Below are 26,107 nucleotides of genomic sequence, written 5' to 3'. Positions count from 1 at the left end.
GACCTTTTCATGCCCTACTATCCACGTCGGCGTGGAGTTGAGAATAGAATAGTGTGGCGAGCGCAGCGAGCCACCGAGCCCGAAGCGTGGCGTGCGCAGCGAGCCCCGCGAGGGGACGCGGATACCTTCACAGGTAAACGCGTCCCCTTGCGGGCTTCACAGGTGTCCGCGTCGCCACGGACACCTGTGAAGCCCGCGAGGGGACGCGTATAACTGTGAAGGTATCCGCGTCCCCTCGCGGGGCTCGCTGCGCTCGCCACGCTTCGGGCTCGGTGGCTCGCTGCGCTCGCCACACTATTCTATTCTCAACTCCACGCCGACGTGGATAGTAGGGCATGAAAAGGTCGGAGGACGCGTACCGCCGCCCCTCGCGGGCTCGCTGCGCTCGCCACGCTTCGGGTTGGCGTGGATCGTGGGGTGGCGTTAAAAATTTGGGGGGACATTTAAGGGTTAATTGTGCCTATTTGGGCTCTGTAGCCCATTTAACATTGATTCCTATGGCCAAATCGGGTCCATTGAGGCATTTAACAGTAAAATCGCGTCGGTCGGGCCATTTAACATTGATTCCTATGGGAAATCGGGTGCATCGCGTCGCGGGCATCGCGGGTACATTTATGGACGGCCGCGACGCGACCGACGCGATTTCCATGTTTAACATGGGTTTCAATGGGAAATCGCGGGCATCGCGTCGGTCGCGTCGCGGCCAGACATAAATGTACCCGCGGTCACCACGACGGGCGCCCTTCTAGGTAAAGAGTACCTAAATATGTTCTACTTTAGTCAAAATTTGTGTAGCTATAGTGGGTGCAGGGATTGCAATTGCATCAGGGCCTGGAAACTACCAGGTTCCCGAAAATGCCTTAGTGAATGGTTATCGAACTTTTTTGAATCACAGCGCCCATATAAGCATTTTTTTCACGGCACCCTTAGGATAAAAAATATGTTCTGATGGATTAAGAAAATATAAATTGTGCCTACCTGTCATTCTTATTTCGTGTTATATTTGTGATATACAGTTTTTGCTTCTGATTGTCCACTTGTTTTACCACTGGCAGTCACTATCACTGATTTTGCCTATAAAATTTACTATAAATAAATTGATTTGGTCCTTGACCACTAACCCAAGGCACCCCTGCAAGAGCCTCACAGTACCCCACGGTTCCTAGACACACAGTTCGGGAACCACCGGCCTAAGCAATTTATGCCATGATGTCAACTGATGGCACTGTGCAGCATACAGTATGTATTGGCAGGTAACTTATTAAATTGGGGCAGGTACTGTGTAGTATAATGTGAACTAGGACACTTCTATGAGGTATGACATTAACTAGGACACCACAACACAGTAGTTTATAACATAAACTAGAACACTACTAAGGGCAGGGAAGCATAAAGGGCCTAATCGGTCTGGGGCTGAAAATGTTCAACTGCCTATTATGAGAAGTGATGGAGGTGATGCCAATGTTTTGTAGGTATTTAGAACCCAAACATTATATGCCCAAACGTCTCCCTGCATATATAAAAGTACAAAAATTGCATGAATTTGTAAAATAGGACTGCAATTTTAATACTTATGATTTATGGACAACCATATGGTCAGCTTGTGTGTGTCTGGTGACCATCATGCTGTCATGATAATGGGCCAATTTCTATGTGGAGGCCTGGAGCTGCAGCTCCATCCACCACTTTGTTAATGTAGCACTAACTATGGGGCATGACATTAACTAGGACACCACTATACAGTAGTTCATTACATAAACTAGGACACTACTATGGTGTATAAAAATTCATAAAGACCCTACTATGTGGCATAAACTTAACTAGGGCACTACTATGGGGCATACAATGTACAACTGCTCTGGAGAGAGGTGTCCCTCTAGTAGGGAAAATGTGTCCCTTCAAAATGTTGCTATGGGGCCAAAAAGTTCTGACTATGGCCCTGGTCTTTAGTGTTAAAATATATCTGCCCCTTATTGTGATAATTTAATCACTGCTTTTTTTTTTAAATAGATTTAGTGTGTGGTAATCCAGGATTACATGTTTTGGGGCAACTCATTCACTTGCTACTTGTTTTATATTCTGTATGTTTGTACTTAAGTAAACATTTTGAGAAGTTATCATCACTGTGTCCTGTTTTGGACCAGGAATAAGCATAGAGAGCTAACTCACTTATTACAGGTTACTTAGTATAGGGACAAAATGCAGTAATGTAAATAAAATACCATTGGAAAGAGAACATGTGTATCTACATTGCTACTTTAAGAGCTACAACTACTATACAAGCTACAACTACAATGGTAGTAAAAGAGCTAAAAATAATTTGTAACATTTGCTTATCTGAGCTTGTCATAGCAACTTAATCAGATAGGGAGGAACATTAAATATTTACTTACAGGGTCACCTTTTTTCCCATCTAATCCAGGTGGTCCAGGGGGTCCAGTAGGGCTTGCTAGTGTTTGATTGCCTGATAATTGTATTCCTGGTTGGCCTGGTGGACCCACAGCACCTGGTTTACCAGGTTCTCCTTTTTGACCTTTTAGACCCTAAAAAAAAGATGAAACCAATCATTTCTACTTTTAAGGTTTTATGCAAGTAAAATTGGCATACTATTGAGACTGCCACCAGCTGTAGTGCAAAAGGGTAGTACCTCCGAGCAGGGGCGGATTTAGGGATGAGGGCGCCCCTAGGCACAACAATAATGTTTACTAAGTAGGACAGTTTATAAGGGCAGTATCTGCATGTCCTATCCATTTACACTCTATTTAAGGTGGAATATGGTACAGTACAGTGGATATTTTGCAGTTATTGGTACATTTTGGGATGACAGTACTATCACAGGCATCCAAGTGCCGCCCCCAAACATGTGCCGCCCCTAGGCACGTGCCTCACGTGCCTAATGGGAAATTCGGCTCTGCCTCCGAGCACTGCTGATGGCAAGCGCAGAATGCCCAAGTGACCAGTGCTGACACATACACTAACTTGATTGCCAGCCACCCTCCCAGCTACCACCCAGAAATGCCTAAATCACCCAGAATCTAAATTGCATGAACCTACAGTAGATGCAATTTTTAACTATGTCTTCTGACAAAACACTGAATGCTTCTGCTCTATGCTTTCCTTGCATCCACTTTTGGATCACTCCTTACTTGCCCAGTCTTCACAGGGCAGCTTATATTAATGAATATTGTTATTTGCATTCTTTTTTGTTTTTTAGAATTTAGATTTTTGATATACCTATATTGCAAGAGAGGCTGAAATACATTTACCCAACAAGTAGTGCATACAGTACTACATACTTACCTACATCAAAAATATGCAGTGTAAGCTTGCCACTGCCGGCGCAGAGACAGACTTCACATCACTTGGCCTCTCCCCTAAAATGGGGGCTTAACAATGCAAATTTTTGTCCATGAGCTCCACCCCCTTCCCAGTACTTTATGAACTTACCTGGTCTTTGGCTTCTTCTGACAATCTCTCATTTCCAGAAATAATTTCAGGTGTTATGAACTTTATCCCCAAAGGTTCTGTTGTTACAAGTTCACTCGTCTTTTCTTTGTTGTGTGAATCTGTAGATATAAAAACAACCATTTTAAATAAACAATGTAATTTACCCAGTGTATATTAATTTAAAAAATCTGCTTCACAAGAATAAAAAAAAAGTACATTATGCTGTACTGCTAAACATAAGGCTGAGTTGTTTAAATTTCACTTTATCCTACAGTACAACAAAAGATATAGAACATAATCAATGCAATACATAGGAGTCCTCTTACATTTAGCATCCATACGCCATGTACAGCTCTCTGCTACTTGCACACTTCCATGTCGCTGCTTGGTGTTATAAGTTGCATCATGCTTTATTAAGTGGTATCGTAAAGTTACGTAACGTAGTACAGGGCCGGACTGGGACCAGAAATCGGCCCTGGCATTTTAAGCACACAGGCCCACCTGCAGCAGGCGGAACTGTTTGCGCGCTGTGAAAAGGGGGCGTGGAGGCATTACACATTATGGAACACACCGTAATGCCCATTACAGAATATGACAGGCTGCTCCTCCTGTTATTATACAGGGGGAGCAGCCTGTCATATTCTGTAATGGGCATTACGGCTGCATTACGGCTGCTCCCCCTGTATTATAATAATAACTGGACCCCACAGGCTGATCGCCTGTATAATAACAGCACGCAACAGGTTGCTCCCCCTGAGGCTCAGGATGAGAAATGATGCACAGATAACTGTTGCTAAAGATATTTTTGAACCTGAATGAGCAGATATTAAAAAGTGGCAAAAGGTTGATAGGACTCACATCATACGCCGGGCAGTCCCGATCCCGCCAGGCTATTCCACTTGTTTGGGACGGGTAAGCTGCCTCCACTTCGCACTCTCTGCTCTGCTGCAGCAGCTGCCCCGGACGCGCTGTGTGATCGCACGCGGTGGAGGTTGAGAGAGGGGGAGGTTGGCGCCGGCGCCCGGCGGGTGAGCGTGGAGTGGACTGCAGGCAGGGTGGAAGTGTCCTTACAGTATAGCGGCCGTGGGTATGATGGCCGCTCGCACAGGACAAATTCGGCCCATCTGGCCATCGGCCCTTCTGGCATTTGCCAGAAGGGCCAGATGACCAGTCCAGCCCTGATGTAGTACTAGAAAAGCTGGAGAGTGTAATGCTACGTTCTATGCAGCAGATGCCGGTTTAATTAAACTGTACTGCGCATGCTTGAAACTGCAAATGAAGTCTGTTGCTGCTCCAGCCAGTTTGCCACTGCCATCTTGCACAGCACTTTGCACTTTTGTCACCTGTACCAGTCGCCGCTGTGGGAACCATTCACAGCCATCTCTATACCATCAAGTGGGACTCTGATCATTTGATCACCACCAACTAGGAGGATACAGCTGCAATGCCATCCTTGGATCAATTCCCCAGGTGGACATTATTGGTAATAATATCACCTTTATTTAGAGAAATCACCAGAGACTGTGTTATTTTGCTATAATTATTTTCATTCACTACAGGCGATACAATTTTTGGTACTTATGTATTATCTGGACTCCCATGTTAAATGCACCCCATTTTTTCATACCCCTACTACAACTATGCATGGAGTTGATTTTATATAGTGTGGCGAGCGCAGCGAGCCACCGTGCCCGAAGCGTGGTAAGCGCAGCGAGCCCCGCGAGGGGACGCGGTCTCATAAGAAAAACGGGAGTCCAGATATTACATAAGTACCCAATTTTTTTTTATCATTAACATTATTTTATTATATTGAAGTGCACAACAAAATGTTTATTATTCAGTGCTACTTCTTTCTTCTTTTTGCTCCTGCTAATTGTCTGATGGAACCTGTACTGTAATTCGGTACACAATAAAACTGAACAGTCACCCTGGGTTTGATGGAGGATTGGTGGTTGCAAATCATTATAATTTTAACATCAGTACACTACAGTATAGAGTCATTTGTTTTGGTTTTCACAAATTGAGCTCAATTCATTTTCAATAATGTTCGGCTACTTTGCTGAACACTCTATGCTGTAGCAAACTTTGGTGCAGTGTGCTCTAATATCAGCAAGTGGTAAAAGAATCACCAAACTGTTCTGTAATAGCCCTCCCTTGCTTAACCCTTTGAGTGCCAAGTGAATTTGTCAAAATAGGTGTGAAAATTGCCAAGCAAACATTTTTATTCATCATAATGACCTGTAATGCTTGCCTTATATAGGAAATATATTCTTTTTTTACACTTTTTTTATTTGAATTTATATAACAAATGTAAGCAACGCTGGTATTTTTAGTCCATATTTTGCACATCTCTCACAGAGATGTTGGCACTCAAAAGGTTATCATTACATGCATGTCTAATGGCATCAACATATGGATGAGGCAGTGTCTTTAGTGACATTTCCATTGCTGTCACCTTGGGTTCGACTTGGTAAAATCTGACACTGTGCTTTGCCTAAGTGAAGCCAGATGCAGTCGGTGAGACTGTACTGGCTTCTCTGTGACTGGCAGTGATTTCATATTGGAAGTCCGACCTGTCAGTCACCCAAGGCAGCAGGGCTTGTACCAGAAACCGTGGGGCCCGGGACTGACAAAATTTGCAGGGCCCCCCTCACCCAGGAAGCATAGGTGGATGGTGGGGGGCAAAGGTGGGAGGAGCTACAACAGGGGTGGGTATCAATTAGTGCATAATCAAAGTGTAAATGCTTAATAAAAGTGTAAATGCCTACCCCAACTACTGCACAGCCTGCAAACAGCCAGCCCAACTCCCTGCACATGCAGATGGAAAAGCTTGGCAGGTTTCACTCACATTGCCATCCCACAGCAGAGCTTCTTTGATTTAGTGCTACACTGCTGCTTCAGCGCCACTCCTGGCTAGCGGACGACACATTATGCCACACGGAATGAGACACATTTCCCATGGAATGGGCCAGAACTCACACTATGCCGCACAGTAAGTGCTATGACGGGGACAGAGTGTTGCAGGGGACACACAGATACAGGCTGTATTAGAATTTTGTGTAACCCCTTGTATATTCTATGTAAATCACCCAATCTTATGTCTTGTCTCTCACATACACCTCCCCCCCCCCCCAACAATTTTACACCCCTCTTTTTCAGTTGAGATCGCTTTAACCTACTTTTTTGCTCTACTTGTGGTTCGGAACTGTCCTTTCAGGATGTAAAGAGTTTTACTTGTTGCAACTATTCAGCAGTATTCCTGTCGTTGGCCCTAAGAGGGGCTGCGGAGCATAATTACCAAAGCATGTAAAGGGAGGAGGTGCCTTTGCTGCCTTGGGAGGAGGGAAAGGAGCATGCTGCTGCCCGGCCCATGATTTTTTCAGCATAACACCCATCACGAGCAGAACAGATCAGTACCAGCCAGCAACTCTCATCACTCTTCATACCAATGAGACAATCCCTTCACCCCCCCACCAGGCAATCCTGCTGTGATGTGCCAGGTACCAGCAGTTTCCATCCTGGGCAGGGAGACACTGAGAAGCAAACCGTGGCAGTTGGAGAAAGAATGGATAAGACAGCAGTCGGGAGGTGTGTCCCCATCCAGTAGAGTTCTCATCCCCTCCTGACACCATTGCCGATCCCTTGCCGGATGTTGGCGATTAATAAACTGATGCTGGCATCTTAACTACTGTCAGAACACTGGAGCCAGAACCTAAAAAGAATGAGGATGCTGAGGCTGAAATACTGACAGCCGGCATCCTGAAAGAAAGTATGCTGTGCAGGTTAGGATCAGGCTGTGGAAGAGGGTATTGGTCCGGCACTAGTGGGGGGCGTTAGGGTTAGGCTACATGGAGGAAGGGGGGGGGGGGGTTGAGTTGGTGGAATGTGGGATTAGGTGCTAGTGGGGAGAGTTAGGGTAAGGCTGCAAAGGGTTAGGGCAAGGCACTAAGCAGACCATAAAAGCTGAAGGCATATGCAGTACTGAGGACGATGCTGCACATGCGCTGTGAACACTGCGGGGGCTATCATGTGGCGGGAACCATCATGTGGTGGGGTCCAGCAGCGACTGTGGAGGGGGGGCAATGCAATTCAAGTGCAAATCATTATAATTGTATTGTTAGTACACTATACAGCAATTTGTGCAGGAGTAGCATTCACCTTAGACACATGGGCACACAGTCTGCTGTAAGGTCAGTCACATATGATAGAGACCCCCCAGGGGTTTCAGAAAGAAAAGAAAATGCATAAAATAAAATAGCAGACCTAAAAGAAATAAAACTGTACATAATTTAAAAATGAATATTGGTAGCTAGAGCTGTATTTGCTGATTAATGTATGTGATTCTCCTTATCTGTTCCCAAATTAAAGTCCATTAAAGCTGTATAATTCCATTAAAGTCCTGATAATGCCATTAAAGTCCAGTATTACAGCTGTATAATTCCTGTCCAGTAACACTGCTGCATAATTCCAGTCCAGTGATACTGCCATTAAATCCAGTGATACAGCTGTATAATTCCAGTCCAGTGATACTGCTGCATAATTCCAATCCAGTGATACTGCCGTTAAAGTCCAGTGAAACAGCTGCATAATTCCAGTCCAGTGATAAAGCTGTATAATTCCAGTCCAATGATACTGCTGCATAATTCTAGTCCAGTGATTTAGCTGTATAATTACAGTCTAGTGACACTGCTGCATAATTACAGTCCATTGGTACTGCTGTTAAAGTCCAGTGATACTGCTGTTAAATTCCAGTGATACAGCTGTATAATTCAAGTCCAGTGATACTGCTGCATAATTCTAGCCCGTGATACTGCTGCATAATTCATCCATGTCACTGGCATCCATGAGTCCTCTTCTATTTGGGATTCCTCTGGAGGATCTTACAGTGCTAAACCTCCTGCTGCTGCTGGGAGTCATTAATCATCCCAGAGGGGAAGTCAGAACACCACTACTTCTTTCACTAAGCAATTGACTGTCCAACAGTCATTTGCGATGAGGACAAAGTACGACAGTAGTCATTCTTTGCCAAAGCGGATAACTCAGGCCTTGACAGCTATGTTGGTGTTAGACGTGCGTTCCGGTGTCCGCCATTGGTGGAGTGGGATTTACGTGTAATAGACAGTATGTTGTCTACTTTATACGATGCCCGTGTTCAAAATTCTATGTGGGAAAAACTAGCTGCCTCTTTAAGGAGAGGATGGCACAGCACAGAAGTGCTATTAGGCAAATTTTATCTGGCAAACAGGTAGACCAACCAGTGGCCAAGCATTTCAAATCATAGTTTGACTCAATTAAAATACAAGATGATCGATCGTGTACCCCCAAATGTACGGGGGAGCGATAGAGACCTTCAATTACTCAGAAAAGAAGCCAAATGGATAGCACAATTAAATACTGTCCAACCGTACGGGCTTAAGGAGTATTTGTCGTTTGCTAGCTTCTTTTGATTTTATGATGTATGCTGATGTGTTTAGCCATGGACGCTATCTTTGTTGAATATAGTGAAACAACATCTATAGTAACAAAAATAGTAACATTTTTCTGTTACTATTTAATTATTAATATAAACGTTTTGTAAAATATGTGCATGAATATATGTTTTTTTTACAATTGCAGCCACTGAAGTTCATCTCCGTAATATGGTTACTATGGTAATGGTTGATACTGTATACATTTTTTTGCGAGCCAGACTCCGGACAGCTAACGTAAAGAAAGATATAGAGGTGCGCTGTAATGTGTTTCACCAGAGCAAATCTCTTACACCAGTAAAAATAGAATAAATTTATTCTGAACAATTAGTAAAACATAAAATACATTATAAAATACATTTATTCTGATCAATAGTTGCTTTCCAATTCGTGATTTCACATTGAAGTTTTGATACCCGATTCGACCATAGATGTATATTGGTCTGAGATAACCCTATGGGCGTTTCGTCCCATGGGGACTTCTTCAGGGGTAACAAAGAATCAATCGGTGACTGGCCTCAGATGGAAATAAACAAAGTGAAAAAACACTCTTACATGATTAGAAAGTTTATCCAATTAGATGTCTTCACAAATTCAGTGGGATATTCGGTGGCTGGGATGTGCAAGGTGTCCACAGTCAGAATACAGAATCTCTGTATTCTGACTGTGGACACCTTGCAAGTTGATTATTTCCGTATTGGTATACCTTACAGTGTTTTTGACTTTGTCTATTTCCATCTGAGGCCAGTCACCGATCGATTCTTTGTTACATAGTTACATAGTAGGTAAGGCTGAAAAAAGACTTGCGTCCATCTAGTTCAACCTGGTATTTTGGTAGGTTCTGATATTTTACAGACAAATTATATTTCTTATTTGTACCCATGGATGTTTTTCTCCAGTAAATGTTTGCCCAACTTTGCCTTGAATGCATTTAATGAGCCAGCCGTTACCACCTCTCTGGGAAGAGAGTTCCAGAGTTTGACTGTTCTGACCGTAAAGAAATTCTTTCTACCAGCTGAATTAAATCTTTTTTCTTCTAATCTATACTCATGCCCCCGTGTCCTAGATTCCTTTCTAGTAGAAAAAAGGGTGTGTGACAGTTCCTTATATTGGCCCTTGATATACTTGTACATGTTGAGCATGTCCCCCCTTAAACGTCTCTTTTCTAATGTAAATAGTCCCAAATTGCTTAATCTCTCCCGTAGCTTAAATTCTCCATTCCCCTAATAAGCTTTGTTGCTCGCCTTTGGACTTTTTCTAATTCTATGATGTCCTTTTTATAGTGTGGGGCCCAGAACTGCACTCCGTACTCGAGGTGAGGTCTCACCAATGCTTTATACAGTGGCATAATTACCCTTGAGTCCCTAGTTTCCATTCCCCTCTTAATACATGCCAGAATTTTGTTGGCCTTTTTTGTAGCTACATTAAAATGGGCACTACATCCCAGTTTGCTGTCTATTTGGACTCCTAGATCCTTTTCTAGTATGGAATTACCCAGTTCCTCTCCGCTAAGGTTGTAACTTGCACACTGGTTGTGTCTCCCAAGGTGCATAACCTTACATTTATCTACATTGAACCTCATCTTCCATTTTTTTGCCCACTCATCTAGAATTGCAAGATCATTTTGAAGCATGGTGACATCTTCTGATGATTTGATGACTTTGCTAAGTTTTGTATCGCCCGCAAAGAAGGATACATTGCTGAGTAACCCTATCCCAATATCGTTAATAAAAATGTTAAACAAAATGGGCCCCAAAACCGAACCCTGGGGCACTCCAATTAGTACCGGTATCATATCTGATACGGCACCATTCACAACCACTCTTTGGCCCTTATTCTGATCGGTGCGGATATTCCCGCATTCTTACGGTGCGGTCCGCACGCCACGGTGTTCTGCCGCGTGCGGCCATCGTCCGTAGAAACGCCCACGGGTCCTCCGCATTCGGACGGACTCACTCTTTAAGAACAGGGCGTGTTTACGGACGACATACAAACCATGCGTGTGTGGGAGAAACACTCAGATTCTGCACGGTATTACAGAGTATTACAGAGTATGCTCGGGAATACCGCATCCGAACGGGAGCCAAGCGGTGCTACCGCACGTAAGCGGAGTATTTACGCCAAACAACCCACTATTATGTATCTTCTGCAAGACATCACATGACCCACTTATTCAAATACCTATCCTCATAAAAAACTTCTTATTTGGAATTGGAATCAATTAGATGCCAATATATCCTTACAAGCATGCCTAACACATGCATTGCACACATTAACCCTTACAGCAATTGAAGTGCAATGGTTTCAATTAAAGCACTGACAAGCGTCCTATTAGTGAGTAATGAGTAAAGGAGTCGATTCTATTGGGTTCAGGTGTTAATGCTTGTAGTCATTAGGCGTACGCTCGCCTACCGCATGAACGAGTGGTGTCCGCTAAGCAATAGTACACTTGTGGACACCGCACATTTCTGCCCTTTTTGATCGCGTGCATTCGGAGTGCTATCCGAATGTACGCCCCCCAACATAAGTGTACTCCCCCGTATCCGCCCATGTTTCCGCCCCGTTTTGCCCACTTTGAAACTACGCCCATGTGTCATTCCGCATGACGCCCATAATACGCCCATATTTCCCGACTGATTGCGGGGAACAGTTTTGGACGGGATTTGGCCGAACTGGTACGGAGTCAAGGCGTGGCACATGCGCGTTGCGTTCTCCACGCATGCGCAGACGCCGAAAACACGCGATCCGAAAGTATGCGGTAAAGTCCGCGTCAATCAGAATAAGGGCCTTTGTTCTCTATTACATAGCCAATTCCCTACCCATCTGCAGATATTTTCACCCAATCCTAGGTTATCCATTTTATTAATCAATCTCTTGTGTGGGACAGTATCAAATGCTTTAGCGAAATCTAGGAAAATCACATCTACAGCATTTCCATTATCAAGGTTTTTGCTAACCTCTTCATAGAACCCTAGTAGATTAGTTTGGCATGAACGATTTTTCACAAACCCATGTTGGTTAGTACTGAGTAGACGGTGATGATCTAAATATTCCTGGATACCATCCCTTAAAAATCCTTCAAATACTTTACCCACAATTGATGTTAAACTAACGGGTCTGTAATTAGCGGGATCTTCCTTTTTTCCTTTTTTGAATATTGGCACTACCTCTGCTATTCTCCAATCTTTTGGTACTATACCTGACGATAGTGACTTGCTAAAGATATAATGTAGGGGGGTAGCTAGTTCATCCCTTAATTCCATTAATACCCTCGGATGAATCCCATCTGGCCCTGGTGATTTATTTGTTTTGAGTTTGCTTAGCCTCAGTATTATTTCCTTTGGCGTGAAATCCACAATGAGATCTGGCTTATTTGTCCCGTTTGTGGTAAATGTTCGTTCCACAGTCTGCTCTCCCTTAATAAATACTGATGAGAAGAACTCATTTAACAGTTTTGCTTTTCCCTTGTCCTCAGTAACACTTTTTTCACTAGTATCAGTTAGTGGGCCAATGTTTTCCTTAATTAAACGTTTACTATTTATGTATTTAAAAAACTTCTTTGGGTTGGTTTTGCTTTCAGTGGCTATGCGCTCTTCATATAATATTTTAGCTGCTTTGATTACCCCTTTACAAGTTTTCTTTGATTCTTTGTATTTTGCGAACGCCTCCTCATTTAAGTTATTTGTATAGAATTTAAAGGCTCTGGTTTTATTGTTGATAGCTAACCTTACTTCTTTGTCCAACCATGGTGGCTTTTTTTTGTTCAATTTACCTTTAGTTACTTTAGGAATGTATTCAATAGTTAGTGAATCAAGCACCTTTTTTAGTATCCCACATTTGCTCAGCATTTTTTCCCTCCATAACCATTTCCCACCCAATTCCTGTTAGGGCTTCCCTGAATAATTATCTGAAGAAGGGACGAAACGCGTAGGATTATCTCAGACCAATATCCTTCTATGGTCGAATGGTCGGGTATCAAAACGTCTATGTGAAATCACCAATTGGAAAGTTTCCAACTACTGAGTAGAATAAATGTATTTTATAATGTATTTTATGTTTTACTAATTGTTCAGAATAAATTTTTTCCATTTTTACTGGTGTAAGAGATTTGCTCTGGTGAAACACATTACAGCGCACCTCTATATCTTTCTTTCTTTTTATCTATTGGACCTTTATTAACAGCAGGGTCCTAGAGAAGTGCTGCTATCCAAACAGTGCGGGATAAGGTCACAACCCCCTTTCGATTGATATATATATATATATATATATATATATATATATATATATATATACACACACACACACACACACATGCGGGATAAGGTCACAACCCCCTTTCGATTGATATATATATATATATATATATATATATACACACACACACACATACTGTATACACATAAACACACTCGCAACTAAAAAACATGAGATGTACTTGAACATGATACACAGGATGAAAATTACAAAGGTAATTAAATTACATGGGTATCCTTTCATATTTTCAAAGCTTACTCACTCCAGCTGCTACCTCCATTTATTTATTTGAATTTTGTTTCTGAAACAGTGTTCTTCATTAAATTGTATACTATTTTGTCCAAATGTAAAATGCACTGAGCACTCAGAGGATCAACAACATTTATATGTTTCCATACCAACCTCAATGCATAAGACATAATAGTAATGCATTAGTGCTTTTACCTTGCTTCTTGCTTATGCCATTGGCTTGATTCATTTGTTCCATCACTTGGGCAGAACCAGAGTAATCCAGCTCTTCAACATGGCTTGAAATTGTAGGAGGTGCTTTTACTGGTTCAGTTATTGCTTTAGGCTGGAATAAATAAAGTAATCGTTCATACAGTACTTAATGCCCACAATTTTTGTTTTCACATAAGCATTTAATTTAACCATGTCACATGGTCCATGTGGTATAGTTCACATACATATTATCAGGCAAATTAGTCTACTTCAGTTATTTTTTATTGTATTATACAGTAATAATAAAACAAATATTATGACATCTTCAGTGTTTTATACTTACTCAGCCTGAAACATTCCTAATCTATAATACATTTCTCTTCCCAGTAAGTACTCCCCCTGCCCTTTTTTTGCTGCCTAAAGCCCCCTACACACTTAAAGATAAGTGAACAATATTTTTTAGAAAGCCCATTCTGAAAGATATGTTTTACTTTATCTTCTAGTATGTACGCTTGATGTCGTTAATGATGCCCGCTCCTACGTGTCATTAACCACCCTCTCCCTCATACAGCATTCCCAGACGAGGAAGGTCCTTGTTAACTGCGGCCATGCAGCAGCAGCACGGCCTCCTCTCCACCCGCTGTTGCTCACCTCAGACCCATCATCGGCAAAAGTGTATGCACTTGCTGATGCCAGCATCCCACGCCGCCGATATTGGAATCCTGATGGCACCGGCTCATCACCTGTGTAGGTGAGGGCATCAAGTGTACTGTGTGTGGCTGTCACCCCGACAGGAGGTGGAGAGGGAAGCAAAACAAACCCATAGTGATCAGTACTCCCCATGCATCACCGGGCTCAGGATGCTGCTCCCTGACAGGGAAGTGTGGGGTGAGTAGCGTGGCCTGAACAGCTGCGAGGGGTTCAAACCTGTCAACCGTTACTGTGTCCCCCACCCCCAGCCTCCAATTCATTTTGATAAACTTCATCTTCTCAACATTTTACCAACCTTCTACTCTGCTCACTGACCAGGTTCCACGCTGCACTAAAAACTCTTTCAGAGTACACACTAGAGGGGGGGGGGGGGGGGGGGACTCAGGTAAAATAGAGCCCGTTGGACTTTGTACAAGGGCTTCCAAACTGCCTTTTTTGTCCTGCCAGTACATGTAAGGACTGTCTGGCATGTCTACTTGGATGCTGTCACCAAAGTAATCCTCTACCACAGTGATGGGAAGGTCAGGCTTCACAACCTCCAACACCCTTGGACTCTCCTTGTGGATTTTTGATACAATGTATTTTAGAAGGCTGAGTTGTTTGCTGTCTTTTTGTTTACAACTTAACTCTGTCTTTTTTTTTTTTACATCAATATTTTTATTGAAATGGTGGTTTTTCAACAAATTTTTCAACAAAGGAGGGGGTACAGAAAGAAGAAAGGGGGGGGGGTACATAATGGGGATAACATACTCAGATTCCAAAGTCATATGTGAGGTTTAGTAGAGAAATAATAATAATAAAAAAAATGAATATATCATATCAAATCCGGTACGTGAAATACATAAGACATAAACATAGGTGGTATGATACATCTTTTAGGAGATAGCAGGCATCAAGATACACACGTGGGGTGACATTCTATGGGATGAGATTTTTTTTTTTTGCGATTTTTTTCGCGAAAACGGCCGAAATCGCATGTTTTTCCATTTTCGCATATTTAATGAGCTGCGAAAATGTGAAAAAAGTGCTATTTTGGTCAACAAATTGGACATTCTGGAAATGCGATGGCTGTTTTTCGCAGCACATCGCATCCAGATGTTTTCACATAGAAAAGTATACAAATCGCATATTTAATGGTATGTGATTTGTATAAATGTGTCTAAAATTCGCCCAAAAATCAGACCAGGTTCTGATGGGCGAATTAGCCAGAACCCTGCACAGATCATTGAGATCTGTGCAGGGTTCTGGTGGAAAAAAAGGGTTAAACAGTTAAAAAAATAAAAAAACTGCACGGGGTCCCCCGCCAGAGCATAACTAGCCCCGGGCTCATTGAGCCGGTGCTGGTGACATAAAATCACGGTCCCCGACAAATAGGGGTCCCCTTGATTTAATGAAACCAGCACCAGGCTCAAGGTCCGGCGCTGGTTCCCAAAATACGGGGGACAAAATGACTAGGGGTCCCCCGCATTTCAAGAACCAGCACCAGACCCAACCAGCCAGCAGGTTAATGCCACAGCCGGGGTACACTTATTATATAAGGTCCCGCAGCCAAAGCATTATCCCTCTGGCTGGTCAGCATGGGCAGGGGTCCTGGGGAAGTGGGGACCCCCCCAAAGAAGGGGTCCCCCCCCTCCAGGACTTACCAGCCCATGCTGGAAGTCCGGGGCTGTCCCTGATGCCCTGGGCGGTGGGCATTGGGCTGATGAAAAGTGTAAAAAAAGAATAAAAACTATTGTCTTATACTGTAGAACTATGAGTCCCAGCAAGCCTACCCCGCATGCTGGGACTTGGAGAACCACAAGTCCCAGCATGCGGGGCATTAAAGGGCCCGCTGGCACTTGTAGTTCCACAGTACAAGAAATAGTTAAATAAAACACACACTGACACCCAGAAAAAGAAACGTTTAATACATCCACAGCCCACACATACTGATACTTACCTACCTTGAGCCCGTGGGTCGGTCCCTGGATCCGGGGTCCGGGGTCCTGGCTCCAGGGCTGAAGAGTCCGGTTCCGGGGCCTTGGTCCTGGTTCCGGGGCTGGTCTGGGGGTCCGGGGCTCCAGGGCTGAAGAGTCCGGTTCCGGGGCCTTGGTCCTGGTTCCGGGGTCCGGGGCTCCAGGGCTGAAGAGTCCGGTTCCGGAGCCTTGGTCCTGGTTCCGGGGCTGGTCCGGGGCTCCTGGGCTAAAGATTCCGGGGTCCTGGATCCGTAGTAATCCAAAGGGGTACCTGAGGAAGGAAATCCTACTCACCTGGTCCCCGGCGACGACCCCGGCATCTTCAGCTCCAGACGCGCTGCTCCCGGCTGGTACCCGCTCACGGACTGGAGAGACGCAGAGATTTTCATCTTCCGCGCCTCTCCTCAGACTGATTCTATTGGCCGCCTAGCGGCCAATCAGGAGCCGACATTCCTGGCTCCTGATTGGCCGCTAGGCGGCTCCTGATTGGCCAGAATTCATTCTTAGTACAGACGCCGAGGAGGAAGGATCTCTGCGGCTCTGAAAGAAGGGGTCCCCCCCCCCTCCAGGACTTACCAGCCCATGCTGAAAGTCCGGGGCTGTCCCTGATGCCCTGGGCGGTGGGCATTGGGCTGATGAAAAGTGTAAAAAAAGAATAAAAACTATTGTCTTATACTGTAGAACTATGAGTCCCAGCAAGCCTACCCCGCATGCTGGGACTTGGAGAACCACAAGTCCCAGCATGCGCGGCATTAAAGGGCCCGCTGGCACTTGTAGTTCCACAGTACAAGAAATAGTTAAATAAAACACACACTGACACCCAGAAAAAGAAACGTTTAATACATCCACAGCCCACACATACTGATACTTACCTACCTTGAGCCCGTGGGTTGGTCCCTGGATCCGGGGTCCGGGGTCCTGGCTCCAGGGCTGAAGAGTCCGGTTCCGGGGCCTTGGACCTGGTTCCGGGGCTGGTCCGGGGGTCCGGGGCTCCAGGGCTGAAGAGTCCGGTTCCGGGGCCTTGGGGCCGGTCCGGGGTCCGGGGCTCCAGGGCTGAAGAGTCCGGTTCCGGGGCCTTGGTCCTGGTTCCGGGGCTGGTCCGGGGCTCCTGGGCTGAAGATTCCGGGGTCCTGGATCCGTAGTAATCCAAAGGGGTACCTGAGGAAGGAAATCCTACTCACCTGGTCCCCGGCGACGACCCCGGCATCTTCAGCTCCAGACGCGCTGCTCCCGGCTGGTACCCGCTCACGGACTGGAGAGACGCAGAGTTTTTCATCTTCCGCGCCTCTCCTCAGACTGATTCTATTGGCCGCCTAGCGGCCAATCAGGAGCCGACTTTCCTGGCTCCTGATTGGCAGCTAGGCGGCTCCTGATTGGCCAGAATTCATTCTTAGTACAGACGCCGAGGAGTCGGGGAGCTTTGCTGGAGTCGCCGGCAGCGTGAATAAGAAGCAAGAAGATGGAAGAAGAAGGAAGAAGGCCTGGACTATGTCGGACCAAGCCAGAAGAACTTCCATGGAGTACCTGGGTGAGTTGTATTTCCTTCCACAGGTCCACCATGGATTTCTTCGGACCCGGACCTGACGCCGGCATGAAGAATGACATGATGAAGAATGATGACATGATCCGGAACCAGGACAAGGCACCGGATCAAGACTCTAGGACCTACCTACGGGATCAAGATAGGTTATTATCAGTGTGTGTGTAATGTATGTATTAAACTTTTATTTTTCAGGTGTCAGTGTGTATTTATTTAACTATTTTTTTTACTGTGGAACTACAAGTGCCAGCGGGCCCTTTAATGGCCCGCAGGCTGGGACTTGTGGTTCTCCAAGTCCCAGCTTGCAGGGGAGGCTTGCTGGGACTCATAGTTCCACAGTTTAAAACAATAATTTATTCATCTTTTTTTTACACCAAGATCAGCCCGGTGACCACAGCCCAGGGTCACCGGGGACAGCACCAGGCTTCAGCCTGGTCAGGTAAGTCCTGGAGGGGGGACCCCTTTATTGGGGGGGTCCCCACTCCCCCAGGGCCCCTGGCCAGGCTGACTGGTCAGAGGGTTAATGCTTTGGCCAGGGGGACTTGTATAAAAAGTCTCCCCCCGGCTGTGGCATTTCCCTGCTGGCTGGTTTGGCCTGGGGCTGGTTCTTAAAATACGAGGGATCCCTAGTCATTTTGTCCCCCGTATTTTGGGAACCAGCCCCAGACCTGGAGCCTGGGGCTGGTTGTTAAAAATCGGGGAACCCCTATTTGTCGGGTTCCCTGATTTTTAATTACCGGCCCCGTCAGCCTGGTGCTGTTTTTTTTTTAATTTATTTAATTTTCTATTTTTTTTACACTAAAGCCTGCACGGATCTGACTGATCCATGCAGGCTTAAGTCAAATACTACAGGACAATGAAGGTGTATTTTCCTGTCGTATTTGCGTGGCTGTTTTACACCAATTAGAAGCCGTATTATCAATACGGCTGCTTAGTACATCAGGAACCACCATTCTTTTGAATGGTGATTGCTGTCGTATCCTATCGATGGTGTAGACATTCGTATTTTAAATACAAATACGAATGTCCCATCATTAGGAATTTCTGCCTACGAATACACCTATTTTTTACAAATCCATATTGGTAAATTTCCCCCATTGTTTCATCAATGATGGGCTTACTATAAGTATGGAATGCATTTGATGATGAACGAGGGAGAGAAAGCAGGTATGGTGTTTTTCCAATTCAGTGGGTGATCCAGAGATAATTATGGGCTCTTGAATGGAGACTAATACCCCTTTTACACCAAGGAGTAACCCAGGTTGGACCCAGGTCGGACCCAGGTCAGCGTTGGTGTAAAAGGGGCCAACCCAGGTCCAGTAACACTGGTCTCCTACCCAGGTCCTGACCAGGGTTGAACACTGGTTGGACCTGGGTCGTGGGCGGTGTAAATGGTCCCAACCCAGGTTGGGACATCCGGGTAGTGCTGAAAGGATACCAGAAGTGCTGGACGCCTTTACACAGTGCGCTGCAGTGGCAAAAGACAGCATCCAGGAAGGATACGGGCAGTGCATACAGAAATCATAATTGGATGCAGTATCATTTATATTATTATTATTTTTTGGGGTATGGGGGGGGCTTGGGGGAGCACATGGGAGATTCGGTCTGTTGCTGCTGGGGAGAGCACATGGGAGATGCTGCACTTTTATACCGCTATGTGTGCTTGAACACTGAATAAAACTTTTTGGAAAATATTTTACAATATAAACCAACCAACATTTTTCAATGCTAACTTGTCGTGTCTTTTAATTTTTATTTTAAATCATTGAGGGAAAGTTGGATGGCAGTTTATCAGACCTAAAATGGACATTTTTAATGTCATCCATAGGGAAAAGCAGTGCTGACCCAGGTTCAGTGTAAATGGCACAGACCTGGGTCCATCCTGGTTCACAGTGCTGTGTAAATGGGGTATGAAGCTGGGTCCAACCCTGGAAACTCCTGTGTTCAAAGACCAGGGTCCGACCAGGGATTTTGGTGTAAAAGGGGTATAAAATGTCTGTCATTGCTATAGTTTTTCTTTAATCCCATGGATATATGAAACTTTTCTTTTCTGCTGCTGAATAATAAGTCAGTATTTCCAGGACAAAGCAGGATTGTGAAAAGGTGTTACAGTCAAATTCCTAATTATGTAGGTGTGAAAATCTCAGTGAGAGGCCTTTGATGTAGACTAGTTGTGCTGGTAGAGATAACATGTACAGTATCTTGGCTGGGGGATGGTTGGGGCCCTGCTATTTGAAATGAACAGTGATCCTTAAGCAATTCAGGGGTAGATTTATTAAGCGTGGTGAAGTGATAAACTGTCTTGTTTTTATCACCAGCCAATCAGCTCCTACCTGTGAAGCTACAGGCTTGGTTTGAAAAATGACAGGTAAGAGCTGATTGACCGGTGATAAAAAACAGACAGTTTATCACTTCACTGAGCTTAATAAATCTACCCCTCAGAAACTAAGCTTATTAATGCAAAAAATTATGGAGTTATTTGTTGCTCAAAGCACAGAGGTGAATGAAGTCTAAGGAAGATCCTGGATTGGGCTAAAGATATATTGTAGACCACAGTACCTTGTTTGGGGTATCCAATGCAGAGTATATAATTCCAGTTTGCTGTTGCTCCTGGCAGAGTATATAATTCCAGTTTGCTGTTGCCCCAGTTTACTGTTGCCACTGGCTAGTGGCTACCAGTACCTAACGCAGTATTTTAGAATTCCAGTCGGCTGTTGTCACTGGCGACCAGTATCTAACGCAGTATATAATTCCGGTCCGCTGTTGTCACTGGCTACCCGTACCTATCGCAGTATATAATTCCAGTTTGCTGTTGCCCCTGGCGACCAGTACCTAATGCAGTATTTTATAATTTCAGTTTGCTGTTGCCACTGGCTAGTGGCTACCATTACCTAACACAGTATTTTATATCCAGTCGGCTGTTGTCACTGGCTACCAGTACCTATCATGGTATATAATCCTGTTTGCTGTTGCCCCTGGCGACCAGTATCTAACGCAGTATATAATTCCAGTCAGCTGTTGTCACTGGCTAGCCATACCGATCGCAGTATATAAATCCAGTTTGCTGTTGTCCCTGGCGACCAGTACCTAATGCAGTATTTTATAATTCCAGTTTGCTGTTGCCACTGGCTAGTGGCTGTCAGTACCTAACGCAGTATTTTATAATTCCAGTTGGCTGTTGTCACTGGCTACCCGTACCTGTTGCAGTATTTAATTCCAGTTTGCTGTTGCCCCTGGCAACCAGTACCTAACGCAATATTTTATAATTCCAGTTTGCTGTTGCCACTGGCTAGTGGAAGACAGCCAGATGTGCACACTGTTCAATCTCCTAGACTGAAGTGAACATGGCCCCCGCCCGGCCGTCCTTATATACATATAGTGACGTTTTAGTGATGTTGGCCGGATCTCGGGAGATCCGACAGCTGGAACTCACGAGCGCCAGAAAGGCGTGCTCCGAGCCTGGGCATGAAAACCCGAACAGGCTTATGAACGCATTCGGATAGGGGGGTGTTCGGGGGTGTCTGGACGCACTCATCTCTAATTAAAAGAAGAAAAACAGTACTTGGAACTACTGCCCCCAGCAAGTCCTGACCGTAAATGCTAGTACAAATATAAATATGTATGATCTAGTAATGCAGACATTTTCAAACTAATTAAATAAAATACAAATATTTCTATTATCTTTATATTCCATTTTTAAAATTTAATAAAACATTTAAATATTATATCTTCCTTTCAGAGAGAGATTTTCCACAAGGATGCTTAGGGGCCAGTGGCCACCTCTAAACTGCATTACAAAGTTGTTAGGACATACCTTAACCCTACTATATTCTGACTATCTAGTGGGAGAGAACAAGGGACATATTGCCTGATGAACCAAAAACACAGAGATACCCCTTTCACATTGCAAAGACAAGTCCAAGCCAACTGTGACCCAAGTCCTGTCACTTTCACACTAAACCCGGGTCACCTATTTGACGACCCGAGTTTACCCCTATTTATAACCCAGGTTTGAATTGGCGGGTCAGACGACCCAGGTTATAAGTTTTGCTGCTTTCACACTACCACTCGACCTGGGTTGACACGTCACCAACCTGGCAATAACTCAGGTCCTAGGTGCTGGCTGAAAGGGGTAATAGAGAGATCAGCCTTGCTAAAAAAAGAGGCATGGTGTGGGTGGAGTGGTACTCGTGGCTCCCATTTTGTGCATTGATCTCTTTATGTACTACTACTTCAGGTTCAGCAGGTGATTCTCCGCATGGTGAGGTGAGAGAGAGAGTGTGTATGATTTGAGAGTGGAAAAGCTGTGATGTGTTTATGGTCTGTTTGAGAAGGGTAGAGTTGTGTGGGGGAATTGGAGTGTGTGTAAGGGTCTATGTAAGTAAGTTTAATTTATATAGCACACTTTCTCCAACAGGACTTAAGGCGCTTGAGTGTGAGTAGGGGAGAGCTTTGTGTGTGTGGGCCTTATTCTAGTTCACTCTTCCTGCCAAAATCCTTCTTAGATGGACAAAACCATGTGCACTGCAGGTGGGGCAGATGTAACTTGTGCAGAGAGAATTAGATTTGGGTGGGGTTTTACTTCAAAGTGAGATCTATATTGCAGTGTAAAAATAAAGCAGCCAACTAAGAAGGATTTTGTCAGAAAGAGTGAACTATAATAAGGCTGTGTGTGTGTGTGTGTGTGTGTGTGTGTGTGTGTGTGTCATACTTGCCTACTTTCAGAAACTGGTTTCAGGGAGATTCCATACCTCCCAAGTTGTGCATGGTTAAAACCAGGACCTGCTGACCAGGGATGGGGGTGGGGCTACAAAGAAGGTGGGTGTGGTCTCCAGTAAAGTGGGCATGGCCCAGTGCAGTGACACCCATTTTCTTCAATTTTTTGTCTAGTGGCTGACCTCTAGCAGGCTTTGCTGGCCTGGGTGGCTCTTGTGCGGACTACGGGCAGCGGTGCTTGGCAGGCCTCTTAGGCATGATTGTGCCAGGCTCCGCTGTGCTGTCCAGATTTTTAGATGGGGATTGATTATTCTGGGGGTATTGGGAGGGCTATGCGGGGCATTGGGGGGACTGGTGGCTAAAATGTGAGCCCCCTGCCAGCTACCAGCTTACACATACACACACGCGCACACACACACAAATACAGACAGACACAGGATAGTGGTCTCCTATACACAAACACACAATGCCAGTGTACTCACACACACTGACAGGGATCAGTACCTAACTATATACACACATACAGGGGTCACTACAGCCTACACACACACACAGGGGTCACTACCAGCCCACACACACACACAGGGGTCACTACTACACACACACACACACACACACAGGGGTCACTGCCAGCCCCCCCCCCCCCCCCCCACACACACACACACAGGGGCCACTACCAGCACACACACATACACACAGGGGTCACTGCCAGCCTACACGCACATGCACACACACACAGGGCCCACTACCAGCCTACACACACACACAGGGGTCACTACCAGCACACACACACAGGGGTCACTGCCAGCCTACACACACACACACACACACACACACACAGGGGCCACTACCAGCACACACACACACACAGGGGTCACTGCCAGCTCTTATAGATACACCCAGGGGGTCACCTACACACATATTGGTGTCAGTGGCAAGCTATAAAGTATATACTGTAAACACAAAAACAAACACCCTACATCACAGAGCTGCTTGCACACACACAGTACCAGCCAGCATGGAGCTGCAGTGCCGAGGTAGAAAGACTGTCATGTGACTGACCTGAGAACGGAGCACTCCTGCTCCTCCCCCAGCCTGTCCTCGGAGCTGCTTCCTGTTCTAGCTCCCTCCGTCACTCCCCCTGTCTCTGTCTTCAGCCTGCAGCTTCCACAATGCAGAGGGTAGGTGAAGCCTCCGCAGCTGCTGCTGTAAAGTTTCCCCTGGAGGCTCTGTCTGCTGCGGCTGCTGCTTACTATGCACGCTAGTGCCAAGCTCCGCTCCCCATCGCGCCGGACTAGCGCATGCGTAGTCTGGATTTTCAAATTGGACTTTCAAATTCCGGGGGATTGGGAGGGCTTTGCGGGGGACCGGGGGACTGAAGGCTAAAGTGGGAGGCTCCCGCAAAATGCGGGAGCATCGGCAAGTATGGTGTGTGTGTGTGTGGGGGGGGGGGGATCCGGGTGAAGGTGAGACCTTTGTGAGGGATACTGTATGTATTTTTTTTTTAACTCTTTCTATTTGCAGTGGCAAACAATACAGTGAGATGAGACAGATATCTGGACAATGCTTTTACAGACATACCACTGTCGTTTTTTGTTTTTATATTAGATCAGCAAACAAACAGTAATACAATAGCATTGGGGTAATACCGAAAAAGATTGATCAGAGGGGGGAAAGAGAAAAGAGAAAGGATGAAAGAAAGAAAAAAAAAGAGGGGGGTCACAAAACCTTGCACATGAAAGGATATCTTTATTTAAAGAACAATAAGTAAGAGCCAGTGATCGCACCTAACCGGGGAGTCAGGGGCGGATCCAGGAGAAAATGACAGGGGGGGCACCATGACAGGGGGGATGGGAGTGAGCGGTGTTAGTAGTGCCAGTGTGCATTCTCAGAGAGTGAAGCGAGATAGAGAGGAGGAGAGCAGAGAGAGAGGGAAGGAATGGGATTAGAAATAGGCCCTGACATTTTAAGTCCACAGGCCCACTGTGGAGTGAAAAGTGAAGGATGGAGTTGTGTTATAACCGATTTTTTTAAAGGGGCGTGGCCATTCCAAAGGGGGCGTGTCCTTGAGTGTAGTGTACCACACCATATACCACTTTTACACATTATGCAACAAAATAGTGGACCCTATTATACTTGCCGCTTACACATGATGCCAAAAAGAATGAGACAAAATTTCCATAATGCCACATGGATTAAGCCAAAATTCAGATAACGCCACATGGATTAAGCCATAGTATAGATAATGATGTATAAATAGGGACATTGCGCGCCGTCGGCGAGCCAAAAATGTACACAGTAATGCCCATTACACATAATGTCACACAACGAAATACCAATTAAATATAATGTCACACACTGTAATGGCCATTATTATTTATTTATTATTTATTAACAGTTTCTTATATAGCGCACACAGATTCCGCAGCGCTTTACAGAGCATAGTTATAATCAAAAACACATAACAAATTACAGTACAAGACAGTTTAGGACAAGTACATGGTTAATATAGATAGTTGCATCAGGGGACAGGACACTGAAGCAATCATCAGGGTGGCAGAGGTTTATATATTCTAAGAAAGGCACATGAGGAGAGAGGGCCCTGCTCGTGAGAGCTTACATTCTAAAGGGGAGGGATAGACAGACAGGGGTGACACAGAAGGTAAAGAAGTGAGCATAAACAGTAGGTAAGGATAAGCGATGGTCAGGTTTTATGCAGGAGGGTGGGAAGTTGACAGCTTAGTCTTTGATATTTTAAGTCTAAAAAAGCGCTGGGTCATCCAAGAGTAGACAGCAGAGAGACAGTTAGAGATATGAGTGAGGATAGAGGGAGCGAGATCATGAGAGGAGAGGTAGATTTCACTGTTATCAGCATAGATGTGATAGTGGAAGTCGAGTGAGCACATAAGCTCACCCAGAGAGGATGTATAGAGAAAGAGGACACCTACTATCAATGGAAGAGCAGGAGAGGGGAGGTCATTAAAGGTACAGCTGGTCATTTCCAAAACAGACAGTGCAAGTACAAGCTTTAACAGTGATAGTAAAAGTTGTTTGCAAATGTAAAATGCTGATGTTATGGTTGAATTGCCAGATCAAGCAGGCCGGAGTAGTGTGAATGTATTTAACTCACTCAAAGTAGACTTTGGTTTTTTCCGTTGTTGTTTTGTCCTTCAGTTTCACTTCGGTTTAACGCTGGTATAACGCTGTAGTTATGAATCAGTTTTCCCACTTTAATAACGGCCCACTTCAATCTAGGCCCACAGATAAAATCGGCCCACAGCCTATCCGGCCACAGCCGTATGCAATGACTACTTAAGTACTCTAACAATGCATGAGTTCCCAATTCCCAATAATTGGAATCCACTCGTTTAGTCCCCACCCCCTACAACACATAGCAATAAAAGTGGCTTAGAAAAACAAAACTAGCATTCCAGGATTCTATATATCACCTAGAATAAAAATAAATTCCTCCCTACACACATGCTAGGTACTGTTGTAAAGTACACAGAGGAGATGTTCAGTGTATTACCTAGAAGTACAAATCAATCCCACACAATAGATGTAATGCTCTGCAG

The 26,107-nt window shown here is 44.9% G+C and overlaps 1 protein-coding gene across 7 annotated transcripts in view; it reads right to left on the bottom strand.

Moving 5' to 3' along the window:
* COL15A1 (collagen type XV alpha 1 chain) overlaps positions 1-26,107 on the bottom strand; it is a 537,229-nt gene that overhangs the window by 295,443 nt on the left and 215,679 nt on the right. For 6 of the 7 annotated variants that reach the window (XM_083188349.1, XM_083188345.1, XM_083188346.1 and 3 more), the window contains 3 exons: positions 13,614-13,743; positions 3,448-3,566; positions 2,394-2,543 (listed from right to left, as the gene is read on the bottom strand). In XM_083188349.1, the coding sequence (XP_083044475.1) occupies positions 2,394-2,543; positions 3,448-3,566; positions 13,614-13,743 (399 nt within the window). Of the gene's footprint in view, positions 1-2,393; positions 2,544-3,447; positions 3,567-13,613; positions 13,744-23,594; positions 23,675-26,107 lie in introns of those variants that run through there. The other variant, XM_083188351.1, reaches the window with a different exon arrangement.

This window comes from Crinia signifera, chromosome 5, assembly GCF_055691185.1.
Source record: "Crinia signifera chromosome 5, ASM5569118v1, whole genome shotgun sequence".
NCBI classification, from domain to species: domain Eukaryota; kingdom Metazoa; phylum Chordata; class Amphibia; order Anura; family Myobatrachidae; genus Crinia; species Crinia signifera.
The sequence above is the reverse complement of the archived record's forward strand: the minus strand, read 5'-3'. Positions and strand labels throughout refer to the sequence as shown.